The sequence below is a fragment of the Artemia franciscana genome, chromosome 1 (assembly GCF_032884065.1).
Source record: "Artemia franciscana chromosome 1, ASM3288406v1, whole genome shotgun sequence".
Lineage (NCBI taxonomy): Eukaryota > Metazoa > Arthropoda > Branchiopoda > Anostraca > Artemiidae > Artemia > Artemia franciscana.
In genome coordinates this window covers 20593731-20607858 of record NC_088863.1, presented here as the reverse complement: position 1 = coordinate 20607858, position 14128 = coordinate 20593731, and the positions used below count along the sequence as shown (strand labels likewise).

General features: G+C 36.0%; 1 protein-coding gene and 1 long non-coding RNA gene across 4 annotated transcripts in view; one reads left to right on the top strand and one right to left on the bottom strand.

The window, feature by feature from the left end:
* LOC136026767 (uncharacterized) overlaps positions 1 to 14128 on the top strand; it is a 49842-nt gene that overhangs the window by 26180 nt on the left and 9534 nt on the right. The window lies entirely within an intron of this gene.
* LOC136026735 (armadillo-like helical domain-containing protein 3) overlaps positions 7694 to 14128 on the bottom strand; it is an 89020-nt gene continuing 82585 nt past the window's right edge. Inside the window, exons 15-16 of one of the 3 annotated variants that reach the window (XM_065703465.1) lie at positions 11786 to 11877; positions 7694 to 8134 (exon numbers count right to left, since the gene is read on the bottom strand). In XM_065703465.1, coding sequence (XP_065559537.1) covers positions 8095 to 8134; positions 11786 to 11877 — 132 coding nt within the window. In that variant the 3' untranslated portion in view covers positions 7694 to 8094. Of the gene's footprint in view, positions 8135 to 11745; positions 11878 to 14128 lie in introns of those variants that run through there. The other 2 variants (XM_065703471.1, XM_065703466.1) reach the window with 2 other exon arrangements.

Below are 14128 nucleotides of genomic sequence, written 5' to 3'. Positions count from 1 at the left end.
CTTAGTGCTACTTTTACTATGGAATTTTAAATAGACAGAGAGGGTTGTTGTTGTTCATATGAATTGATACTCTGCGTGTTTGTGGGTGAGGGTGTGGGAATCTGATAGTTTCATTCACCTTTTTTTCGGAGAGGGTGGAATCAAAATGTTATGTCTTCAGTCCATCTTAATCTTAAGACAGTCCTAGCTATTTGCTTGGGCCCTTTTTATGATGAAATTTTTCTTTTGATTGGTCTTTTTCATTTTTGATTTTAGAACCCCGACATTCAGTGTGCTCAATGCTGGTATAACAGGTGATATTACATACCTCAATAAAACGGGAGTTAGAAATCAGCCCAATGCAAGCGCATCGGCATGTTTGACGGTTAGATTTCCTCAACGTAAGTAAAATAATGAATTAATTACGGTAATTGGCTATGTTTTTATAAATGACAAAATAAGTCCACTATGGCTATCTCCAATGTATATACAAAGTAATTCACATCAGCTCAATTGGAAGAACAGTTGACTTTAATTTTCAGATTCATAGGTTTTTACTGGTTTTAGCTGAAGATTTTATTTTGTCGTAAAATTTTTGAATATTGAGAATATATTTCTCTTCAAGTAACAGTTACATTTGTCGAGTATTAAATTACTATTAGACTAAAAGCAGCGAGTAAAATATCAGAAATTAAAATATCGCCATTCAATGCTCGAAATTCAACAAAACAATGGCAAAAGCTCGGGATAGTCCGTGTTTCTTGAGTTCTTTTCTTAAATCTTAATAGATTTTGTCTTGTTATGATTTTGTCTTGGTTGAGAGTTATGGGGTTCCCTTTTTTCTGAATCATTTGTGTCTCCAAACATCTATTCTAAGTTTACGCACTCGTTGGAGTTGAACTTTTTGTATTGATTTGAATGGGCTACATTAAAGTAGGCTGGGTATTTTCCGTGTTTCACAACTTTTTTCGTTAGTTTTTGGCGTGTTATCTTCTGACCGTTAACTGTGTTTATTGAATTTCTTTGACATTTTATGGCTTTTTGTCGCTTCAGACTATGTTTTGATAAGAACATAAAGGACGTTTTTTCAAGGGCTATGGTAAGAATTTTTGTGTATATATGCATGAGTTGACATGTTTCAAATGAGCTATTAAACAGCTCTCATTGATTTTCCAGCGCCCCACCAGCTGCATAGAAAAAAACATACCGTCGATACAGAATATCAAGCTTGGGGCCACATTTCTAGTTTTCAAGCTAATAAGCTTTCCTCGTAATTCAAGCCAAGAGACAGTTAGTTTCCTAAATAGTGGTATTGAACAAGGCAGTCCCAATAGTGTACTTTTTTTATCTGACTCCAGTTTTAGGAGTTATAGGATATTTTATTTTTATTTTGAGCCTTAATCTTCTCTTACTAGGTTGCCACCAACCGCTGCAACCCGAATGTATATAATTATCTCTTTAGACACTTTAGTTACTATTGGCTTTAGTTCGTTTTTAAAAATAAAAATCACAGAAAATCACACGATAAACTAAGTCTAATTAGTGCCAAAATCTATTCTTTACTAGGTTTTAGCTATTTCTGCAACCACAATACCGATGAATTCTACATAATCCCCTCTGTGTATTTGCGCCTTTTTTTTATCTTTCTCTCTCTCTGCACCTGTGTGTCTGACTCTGTGTTTGCCTATTTGTATGTGTGTCTGAGTGTGTCTTTGCCTGTCTCTGTCTTTAATTTGTGTGTTTGTGTCTCTGACCCTGTACATTTGTGTGTTCTTGTCTCTCAATGTGTGCGTGTGTCTGACTGTGTGTTTGCCTTTCCCTTTATGTGTCTGAGTGTGTATTAAATCATTTGCATTTGAATTTCTGGGTTTCTGTTCCAACTGTGTATTTGTGTGTTTTTGTCAGTCTCTCACCGTGCCTGCATGTCTGATAGTGTGTTTGCCTGTCTCTGTGTTTGTTTGACTGTGTTTGCCTGTCTCTGTTTTTGTGTCTTACCCTGTGTTGTGTGTTTGGGTGATTCTGTGTATGTGTGTTTTTTTGTCTCTCTCACCATGCCTGTGTGTCTGACTGTTGGTTTGCCTGTCTCTGTTTGTGTCCCTGACACTGTGTGTTTGTGTGCGTTCTTATCTCTCTCTCTGACCATGCTTGTGTGTCTGACTCAGTGTCTGCCTGTCTCTGTGCTGGTGTTTGTGTGTCTGACAAAAAGTGTTTTTGCATGTTTTTGTCTCTCTCTCTCACCGTGCCTATGTGTCTACTGTGTGTTTGCCAGTCTGTGTGTGTGTCTAACTGTGTGTATAACTGTCTCTGTGTTTTCACGCCAAGAGTGCCACCTGGGGTACTTTGTGCCACTCTAGCGTCAACTGCCACGACTCATCAGAAGAAACACTGGTGAGAATTTCATTCTAAGTTTAAACGATTGATTCGGGTGTAGATGGATATTTTTGCCGGAAAATGCCTGAAAATTGTCTTATGTGTGATAATGCACGACAGAGGGTATCATGTGCCACTTCTTGAGTGTCACAAGGACTCCACGGGCCTGCAAAAGTGTGCGAAGGTGGCGCGAATTGACATGGTGTACCGCGAGGGGAGATTTCAAATTTGAGAAGACTACACTTTTCCTGGGTCTACTGTTCCAAAGAAATCAACTTATTGGTTGGACTATCAGATTTTTGAAGACTTTTCACTTTTCCTGGTTGTATTTTTCAAAAGAATTCAATTTTATTGATTTGACTATCCAATTTTCGAAGACTTTCCACTTTTCCTGGGTCTATTTTTCAAAAGAAATAACTTTATTGTTTTGATCGTCAAATTTTTGAAGACTTACCACTTTTCCTGGGTCTATGAAATCAATTTTATTGATTTGACTATCAAATCTTTGAAGAACTTCCACGTTCCCCGGGTCTATTCTTCAAAAGAAATCAATTTTATTGGTTTGACTGTCCAATTTTTGAAGATTTTCTACTTTTCCTGGGCCTATTGTTCAGAAGAAATCAACATCATTGGTTTAACAATAACATTTTTGAAGACTTTCCACTTTTCCTGGGTCTATTGTTCAAAAGAACTCAACTTTATCGGTTAGACTATCAACTTTTAAAAACTTTAAGCAAGTTTATATCATTCTCTAAGAAAACATCTTTAAAAATTCTTAAAGAAGGACTATTTTTCAATATTTTGAGCCAGTTTATATCACTCTCTAGGTAAACCCAGATGGACTATTTTCTATGTTTTGAGCAAGTTTACATCATTCTTTAGGTAGATATCTTAAAAAATTCTCTAAAAAGGACTATTTTCCTATGTTTTGAGCAAGCTTAGATCATTCTTATTTTTTCTAATGACTTCTACTGCATAAAGCCTAATAATTAAGGCCCATTCAAAATTTGATTTTGCTAATATCAAGATTTAAATTAATAACATTGAAACAAGAAGGTGCAGATAAAATGTAACCAATTTCCTTTGACAACCTAACAGCACACTCTTCTGACAATCTAAATGCACATGGTGTCGAATTTGCTATCAATATTCATAGACATAGACATAGCCTTAATAGTACTAGTATCACAGTAGTTGAACTCGTAGCAAGAACGATGCAGTATTAGTGTTGAATTATTAATAGTAGTAACTGTAGTAGCTGCAGTAATAATAGGAGTAGTAGCGTGTATATCTTGCCTTTTGGGTCAGTTGAACATCCCTTTCATGATGCCCCAGATGTTTCACCTTAACACCTTGAGCCGTTCCAAACATATTGCTAGTGTGCCATTTTGACCCTCTTTTCTTCTCAATACTCTAAACCTTACAAGTTGTTGCAATAGAAGCAGTAGTTGGAGTAGTTTCGTAGCAATAGTATTATTAGTAATAGCAGCAGTGGTAGTTTTCTTTTATCTTGTGAGTGAATTTGATGCGAAGCCCGCTACAGATTGTCATTTTATTCAAGGTATTTCCCCGATTTTCTTTGATGTTAAATTTCCTGTTTTCTATCTTTTTCTTGTCCTTTGCTCGTTCTCTTTTATCCTTCCTTCCTTCATCAGTTGAGTTTTTTGTGTGTTGAGTAGCTCGATATGAATGTGGTTATAATTAGCAGAAAGTGATAACCTCGCTTGCCCTTCCAAACCCATTGCCTTTCTTGACAGGCGAAAGGCGAATAGTGTATTTTTTTTTTTTAATAAATGTGTATTTCATGTATATCATATTTCCTATTGTTAGTAGCGACATGCATATATTACCTTTGTGTCAATTAATCTTCCCCTGTAAATATACTCTGAAAATTCTAACTTAGTACCCAAATCTATTCCTGAGATACGCTCTTTTGACAATCTCCATGCACAGAATGTGTTTTGATCTAGTTCGAATTGTGCAATATTCAATATTCTGAATAATCAGTCTATTTTCACCTTCATGCGCAATCACCTTCATAGTAATAGCAGTAGTAGTAAAAACAGTAGCAAAAGTGGTAGTGCATTATTAATAGTAGGAGTAACATTAGTAGCAGCAGCATGAATAGCAGCGGTAGCAGGTATACTTCGACTTTTGGTCTGCTGAACAACCCACTCATGATGCCCCAGAAGTTTCCTCTTGATACGGTAAACCGCTCCAAAAACATTGCGGATACACCGGTATCAGCAATATATATGCAAATAGTTCGACTTTCTTGTTTAGTTCAACTTTTCTGTCAAATTTTTGTCAGATGTTTATTTCAATACCTTCAGCCTTAGTAGTACTTGCTGCAGAAGTAGTAGTTTTAGTGATATTAGTAGTTGTGGTAGCAGTAGAAGCAGTGGGTGTTGTAGTAGTAGCAGCATGCGAATAATACCCTTTGGTCAATTGATCATCTCCCTTATCATTTCCTAAAAGTTTAATGTAATCGGTCATTCCCGAGTAAGCCCCTTTTGACCACCTATATACATAAAACAGGCTTTGATTTAGTTCAACACTCCCCTCAAAATTCCCTGAGTTCCCTATATATTTTGGAAAAATAGAAGTCAAACATGCATACCTTTCTCTATAACACATACGATATTGAAACAGTGAACGAACAACCAAACTTACAACCCTTGCCCTGATGGCCGTAGGGGGGGGGGGTTAACATCCCCAAAAGCATGATTAAAAAGCCTTTCAACAATGCTGAAAAAATATATATGTCTCAAATTTTTTTATGTTTGTTTCGGGAAACGATGGGTGTGGGGGGGGGGGGAGTGGTTGCCCTCAAATTACTTTTGACTCTTAAAAAGGGCCCTATAGCTTCCAATATCAAATCAAATGAGTCCCATCTAAAGTTTATACGACCATCTATTCCTTTAAAACATTACATGCCCCCAGGGCATCACTTAAAACCCTTGCCCCAGGGTTGTGAGAGATTGTGTCAACCGGGGAAGCAGTGTTTCATATTCTTTGAACTATTATGAACAAAATGGCTATAATATAATTTCAATACGATACATTTGGTGAAAAGTAGGGTAGGCGGGGGCTCTAGTTTCTCTCCATTAGTTTTGACTCTTAAAGGGGAACTAGACCTTCCGATTTTTAACCAAATGAGCCTCATCTAAACTTTATACAATCATTCCTTCCGTAAAAACCTTAAATGACCCTCAGGCATAACTTACAATCCTTGCCCCCTGGCCCTGGGGTTTGTTTCAACCACAAAAGCCTTGTTAAACTATCTTTGAACTATTTTGAATAAAATGACTATCTTAAATTTTTTTTTCAATGGGTTTCGAGAAAAAACGAGGTGTGTAGAGGTGGGGGGGGGGGTTAGCTGCCCTCTTATTACTTTGAATATAAAAGAGCATTAGAGCTTCTGACTAAACCAATGACCCCCCCCCCCCAAAGTTTATACGACCACTCTTTCTATACAAGCTTTATACTCCCCTAGGGCATAATTTACCACCGGCTAGGGGGGAGGGTTGTCACCCTTATAAACATAATTTCCTGGCCCTTTCACTACTCTGAACAAAATAGCTATCCCAAAGTTTTGATTGGATGTATGTGGCGAAATGATAGACGTGGAGGGGGAAGAGGACTGGTTGCCCTCCAATCACTTCCGACTTTTAAAAAGGGCACTATCCCTGTCAATTTCCAACCAAATCATCCACTTTCGAAGTTTCAAAGAAAACTCCTTTTATACGAAGTGCCCTGGTCTAACCAGAAAAAAAAAATTAATAATGCATTTTGCCAACATCATTCTTTACTTAGGCAGCGCTATTGCGCTGAGTATGAGTTCAAAAAGTTTTAATGGTTGCAACTACCACTACAACCATAATGTCAGAAAGACTTAATTGAAAGTGAAACATTGCTATATTTTTATAATTAAGCGGAAGCTAATGGGCGGAAACGAGAGATTTAATGGTTTTATTCCAACATAAAACATGTGCGCAAAACAAAACACATTACACCGTTTAAAATATGTTTGATACAGACTCGCAGATTTTTTGACATTTTCTTGTTAGCTTTAATATCTGATTTAATCTGTCAGCCTTTTATAATAGTACTAACTTCATTACAACTGAAATAATCCTGTAGTAATACTATAACATTATTTACGGCTTCTTCAGTTTCAGCAAACGCGGGCTTTTCAATCGAGACTATTCAGCCCATAACCTATATAGCCATTTTATTCATCATAGTCGAAAAACCAAATAACTATGTCTTTGGGGACGACTTACTCCCCCGCAGTCCCCGTGACAGGGGCTGCAAGTTACAAACTTTGACCTGTATTTAAATATAGTAATGGTTACTGGGAAGTGTACAGACGTTTTCGGTTTTTTTGTCTTTTTCTGGGGGGGGATTGAGGGGGAGGGGGTACGTGGGAAGATCTTTCCATGGAGAAAGATACTTTCAATGAAGGGGGCGCAGGATTTTCTAGCATTATTTAAAAAACAATGAAAAAATGAATATGAAAAGTTTTTTCTACTGAAAGTGAGAGGCAGCATTAAAACTTTAAACAAACAGAAATTATTGCGCATATACTTCCTCGTAATAACTCACTCTTTACGCTTAAGTATTTTTAGTAGTTTCAACTATTTATTCTACGGCCTTTGCGATTCAGGGGTCATTCTTAAGGAATTGGGATAAAATTTAAGTTGTAGTGTAAAGAGCGAGGTATCGATGAGGGTGAACCCCCCTCATATGCGCAATAAAACATACGAATAAAGAAGTTTGTTACGTAAGTTAATTCGTAAGTTACGAATGTATTTTACTATTGAAAACATTCGTATAAAAATAAAAGTTCTAGTTGCCTCTTTAAGTAATCAAAAAATTAGAGGGCAACTAGGCCTCCTCCCTCGCTCCTTTTTTCTCAAAATCTTCCGAATAAAACTATGAGAAAGCCATTTAGCCAAAAAAAATTAATATACAAATTTCTTTTTAATTATTTATGCGCAGAAAGCCAAGATCAGAACATGCATTAATTCAAAAACGTCTAGAAATTAGATAAAAAAAAAAAGTTTTTTAAATGAAAGTGAGGAGCGACATTAAAACTTAAAACGAACAGAAACTACTCCTTATATGAAAGGGGCTTTTCTTCCTCAACGCCCCGCTCTTTCCGCTAAAGTTTTTTACTGTTTTAAAAAGTAGAGTTAAGAGAAAGAGTCAAACTTTAGCGTAAAGAGTGAGGCGTTGAGAAGGAAAAGCCCCTTTCATATAAGGTGTAATTTCTGTTCGTTTTAAGTTTTAACGTCGCTCCTTACTTTCATTTAAAAAAACTAGTTTTTTTTTAAAATTTAATCTGTTAAAAGACCAAGACTGAATAGCAGCTTGTTTGGTAATTTGATCAGCGCTCAACATCACGGGCTAGCTTTGAAGTAGCCTGGTTGATTACTAGAAACAAGAAACCATACACTATAAGTGAAGATTTGGTTAAACTAGCTGCTGTAAAAATGGCAGAGATTATGTGTGGTCAAAAAGAAGCTAAGAAACTGAATTCAGTGCTCTTGTTAGCGAGAATTTCGAAAGAACAAATTTCTACATTAGCAGAAAATATGAAGGAACAGGTTATTTTCGCATTAAAACAGGCTATATATTTTGCTATTAAGCTTGTTGAAACATCTGATTTTAGTAGCCCTTCACAGATAATGGTATATGTTCGCTACACAGGTGCAGATAAGTTTCTAGAGGAATTGCTGTTCAGTTCTCCTCTCGAGTTGAGATCTGGTGAAATTGATATCTATAATAAAATAAAAGAATACTTTAATGTGCAAAAGTTTAAAATGGAAAACGGTATTTCCGTATCTTTAGATGGAGCTCCAGCTATGCTGGGTCATATAAATGGTTTTCTAGCTTTATTAAAAAAAAACCAAATATTGAAGTTACTCACTGAATTATCCATCGCAAGGCCCTTATGTCAAATATTTAGAGTCTACATTGGAAGCCGTCATGGATGATGTCACCAAGATTGTAAATTTTATCAAGGGACATGCACTAAACACGCGGCTATTTCGTGAAGTGCACGTTCTATTTCTTATTTTTATTTATTTGTTTTTATTTCGTGAGGTTATAAAGCATCATAAGATTTTATTTCAGGTACGCAGGCTGGCAGGAATAATGAAGTTATTTTATAATCAACATTTTATAATTCACAGCATATTTTAAATAGTATATATTGTTAAATAATTGTAGTTTTACACAAAAGCAGTAAAAGATCATTTTCTCGTTAACCGACCCAAGAAGGCTTGTGATGAAAAAACTTGTATTATCTACAATTTCTCTTCGTCTTCTATCACCTCATGAAATAGCCAAAAGCTCGCGACTCAAAGAGAAATTACCAAAAGAAAGCGTGCCGAGGAAGCTGCTCAAAGAATTAATTCAAAGAGAAATTTTAGTATAAATCCTGCAATGGCAGAAGAAACAGCCGAGGAAGCTGCTCAAAGAGTTAATGCCAAAAGGCATGCGGCTAATAGAGAAAGTAAGAAAAGAAAGCGTGCCGAGGAATCACAAGAACAGCGTGAAAACAGGCTTGCGTCTCAAAGAGAAATTAATAAAAGAAAGCGTGCCGAGGGTGCTGCTCAAAGAGTTAATTCAAAGAGAAATTTTAGTATAAATCCTACAATGGCAGAAGAAACAGCCAAGGAAGCTGCTCATAGAGTTAATGCCAAAAGGCTTGCGGCTAATAGAAAAAAGTAAGAAAAGAAAGCGTCCCGAAGAATCACAAGAACAGCGTGAAAACAGGCTTGCATCTCAAAGAGAAATTACCAAAAGAATGCGTGCGGAGGAATCACAAGAACAACGTGAAAACAGGCTTGAGGCTCAAAGAGATAATGCCAAAAGAAAGCGTGCCAAAGAATCACACAAGCAACCTGAAAATTATCGCCTGGCATTCAGGTACAGCCCAGTTGATGATTATAGCTTTAGATGTTTTCAAATCGGGACTATGTCTAAAATTTGTCCTTATTGCAAGGCCTTGAAATTTAATGGTGAAACAATGGGAATGTGTTGCGCCTCAGGAAAAGTTAAACTGTTTCAACTGGCTGCACCACCAGAGCCATTGAAGACTTTGCTTACTGGAACTACGTCAGAATCTCAGCGTTTTTTGTTAAACATCAGAAAATATAACTCATGTTTCCAAATGACGTCGTTTGGTGCCCAAATCGAAAATTAAGATCAATTTATGCCTACTTTCAAAGTAAAAGGGCAAATTTATCATAGAGCAGGGTCCCTTCTACCATTCTCAGGCGAGAATAATAAACTTTTAAAATTGTACTTCATCAGTGATAGAAATTCTGAATTGAATGCACGTTGCGAAATTTCTCCAGACGTTGAAAGGACTATCGTTTCCCAATTGCAACATCTTTTCCACGAAAATAATAATTTAGTGCGTCTGTTCAAAACAGCATTCGATTTGACGCCTATTGATACGCATACAATTGTTATTTCCGCTGACAAAACGCCTACTGGCCAACATGTGCGTAGATACAATGCTCCAACTATCGACGAAGTGGCGATCGTTATGGTCGGTGATCAGTTTTTACCTCGAGATATTATTCTTCATAAGCGAAACGCTCAGTTGGAAGGAATTGCTGAAACTCATCATATGCTACGATGCCCTACAATATCCTATAATTTATTGGGATGGAGCCGACTTTAGATTACATCCTGTTAAAAGAAATATTTATCAGAGAGACTCTTCTACAAAGGTTTAATGGACGTTTTTTCCTCGCTTTGCCTTAAGATATTTTTTTTTCGCATCAAATATCCCAAAGATATTCAAATCGAAATACATAAAACAGACAAATATATCGAGCATTACCTCGCAATCAAAAACCAATATAACATCAATCAATGTCCTGCTCAAGGGCAATTAAACGTCAATCAATGTTCTTCCAGGGGCAATAAAATGCCGAACAATTTCCAGCACAGTCATTCAAGAGTTTTAGGCAGTTTAAAATAAAATATTCATCATTTTCAAGTTTGATTTTATGGGTTAATTGTCCATATATACAAAAAACGTCAAGGTTAACAAACAATGAGGTTCACCTTCTAAATTTCATTAAATAACACTATGTGGACATAGCACATATAATCACAGCAAACACTCTTTGGTATCGACCAGAGAAAATTTTTTGCTCCTTCCTTCAAACAAAAACAAAAAGTCCAGACCAAAAATGAAACCGGGAAAATTTTAAGAAAGAATCCGAGCCCTGAAATAAAACAGGGCATACTCTCTGTTGTGCTCGGAAATTATTGGGATTCTTATTGTACATGGGCTGTAAAAAAATTTAACTCAATCTCTTTTTCTTCAGTTAAAAATGGAAATTTTTACATCAATAGATGTATCAAAACAATTGGCTTATTATGTTTATTTCAAATACATACACATCATTAAGATTAGTGTTACCCAACAAAAGTTACGAGCCTGAGAAAATTTGCCTGATTTTCAAAAGAGGGGAGGAACACCCCCTTCCAAAAAACAGAGGAATCTTAACGAACATCGCCGCATCCAGTCCAGCGCATCCGAGAACGCTATTGTAGAAGTTTCAAGCTCCCATTTACAAAATATAGAATTAGGATTTTTTTTTTGGAAAAAAATATTACGGATACGTGTTTATTTCTTTAAGTTTTCCCATGGATGATCACATCGTACCAACTGTCCAAGAATATCAAGGAAGGACTCATTCGAGCAGAAATTAGAAGTTCTAGAGCCCCTTTCAAGTGACCAAAAAGATTGGAGGGCAACTACCCCCCTCCCACATATTTTTTTTCTATGTTTTCCGATCAAATTCTAAGCCAGCCATTTTGTTCAGCATAGTTGAAAAACTCAATACCTACGAGGACATGAACCAATCTTTACATGTCCTTACATGAACCAATTTACTCGACCAACAAGATCCTCGTTTTTAATTAATTTTTCATGTGATCTGGAACTACCTGGATATTGCTGTTAGAATAGATACCAGTCTAGACATTGTGGACGTATTTCAATAGGAGAGGGAGGAAATTTATGTCTTGTGTCACATTCATTACCAGCCTTGACCTCTTTTTTGTATAAATGTTTATTCGCGAACATCTTGTTTTAAATATACGGGGTCGTTTGTTCTATTACTTATGTGGTTTTGGTTTGTTTGGTTAAAATACAAAGAAAGAGAATTAATTTTATATCAATTAATATGTCTAAGTTGACATTAATCAACATGCTAGGTTAGCAAGCTAAGACAACCCTAAACACGTACAGATACTTCATTTTGCAAATGTAGATACATAGATAGATAACTTTCCATTCTAAACTTAGGCAAATTATATAGACACTAACTAATTAGAAATAGAGATAATTAAGAACACTCATCATAAATAATACATAATTTAATTAAGCAATAAAATTTACGTTGGCGTTACACACGGCTCATTTAGAAGACTTTGATGATCAATTGAGTCCAAATCAATATAAGCACGTGCTTCCACTATTACATTTCGGATCTGAAAGGAAGACGTAGCATTTACTGATGAATATGGAAAATTTTTAACTTCAATGAACAGAACAAGAGACATGGGAAAAGCAAGAGAAACGGAAATAATAAAAATGATCACACAGAAGGATTTCTTCTCTATTCCACTTTCTTTAAGGATCCTAGTTTGAATCCTTAGCTTTTATGATATCGAGAAAAAGAAAAATATTGAGCCTCAGGGGAACGGGAAAGGGATTTTCAGACCAACCCCGGGAAGGAGAAAACCTTTTTATTACCTATGCCACATTTTATACGAATGAATAAGATGTACTTATTCGATCTTTGTGCATTTTATGGGAGTATCTACATAATTTCAGCGGTTCATTCCTAACAGACATGCTGAATGGACTGGAAAAACTTTGTTCGTTAAAAAAGCGGTTGGCAACTCATCTATCACTCTTTATTCCTAAAATTAGTTTGCAATGAGCTATATAGATTTTCCACTACCAACAAAATATTGTAGTCCCAAGATCCCGAATGGAGAGGCGGCTGGTTTTTAATTATTACTTACTTCAAAACTAAAATCTAAATGTCGTTCATGAGATTATGAACTAATTTTGCTTTGCTATTATCCAATTGACCTCTGTATAAGAATTAAGGGGAATCGCACAATGTAAGAAGAAATTCCTTTCATGAAATTTTGCCTGGAAAAATTATGAAAATTATAACTTTAAATTTCTGTCGAGTTGTGCAACAGTAGTGACAGCATAATAAATTTTACGATGCACATATCCCTTCGAATCCTGATCCCGACACTTTTCTAGGAACTTCTTCAAGACACAAATGTCATTATTTTTTTAAGAGTTGCAAGTGTCTGTTACGTAGTGGGGTTTGTTTACTTTTGGTTGTTTGTGTTCCTGGAAAATCAATAGTAGATCATGTAACGCTTCTGTCCCTAAAAATAGCAAAACAGCCTTTTTTTTATCATGATTAACATGCTTTTGCTCCTAGAAAATCAATAGACGTCTAGTCTGTATAACGATTCTGCTCCTACAAAGGGCAAAAAATCCTTTATTTGTAGACAACAAAAGGTTATGTTTGTGTGAAGCATGAAAATATTGGGTGATACTCAATTTTGACTACGTCCTTACTGAGGAGACCCTGAAGGGTTTCCAGGCCCTCTTGTTTCTTTAACAATCAAAGAAAAAACCTTCCCTATTACGTAAAATCCAAAAGTAAACAAACCCTATTGCGCAAAAGACACCTGGACCTATTGGAAAATTAATTACTCCTGCGTCTTGAAGTAATTTCTAAAAGTGTCGGGATCAGGATTCGAAGGGACATGACCGTCGTAAAACTCATTATGCTGTCACTAATTGAAACATTTAGTGACGACTTAGATCATATAGATGCAGAATGAATATGACTAAAACAGCGAACAAAACTTTGATCAGTATTAATCTCTATCAGTACCGACATTATTTCCGCCTCATATCTGAAAAAAATTTAAGCAAAAGATTCCATTTACTCAAGCACACACAAAACCTCGTCAAACCATGTCTGACTCCTTTAAATTCATGTCTGCAAGTGTGACAAATGGATAAAAACCCACTGAAGGAACCTTGAAATGTTTTGAGCATTGATAAAAGCGGGAATAAATGCAAGCTCTAGATTAGATTTTGAAAGGCTTTCAAAAAACGGTGATTTTTTTCCCTTTTGAGTGATGGACAAATTATTCAAACTATTTCCTAGACTTCTATTTTTTAAAACACGGTCCTTTTTTTCATACGTGTATATATCTACTATAACGCACGGTGTTAAATCAGATACACAGCCCCAAAAGAGCAATCTCACATTGTATTAGACTGTTCATAGAAAGGGAACCGTAGCAACTAAGAAGCATCAACGTGTTTCAATACGGTCAAGCTAAGTATGCACACCTATGTAAAATTAGACTTTTGAATATTTATATTCAATATTTTTACCACAAGTAAAAAGTTTGAAATGGCGCAAAAGTAAAGGTAACTGATAGTTAGAAGCAACATAGATTTTATATTTGTTTAAAAATGACAAACGGATAAAGACCTAAAAGAAGACTCATAGGAGCACAGCAATTCCTTTTCAGATGAAGTATAAGATGTACCCTTTTCGGAGGTTTTGAGCTGTCCAATTAAAAAAGGGGAGGGGGCTATTCAGCTCGTTGCGCTCTTCTGGAGGACGATCGGCAATGTGATTGAATCGGATTAACGACCCTTTTTGACTATTAAGGGCCTTGCAACGGC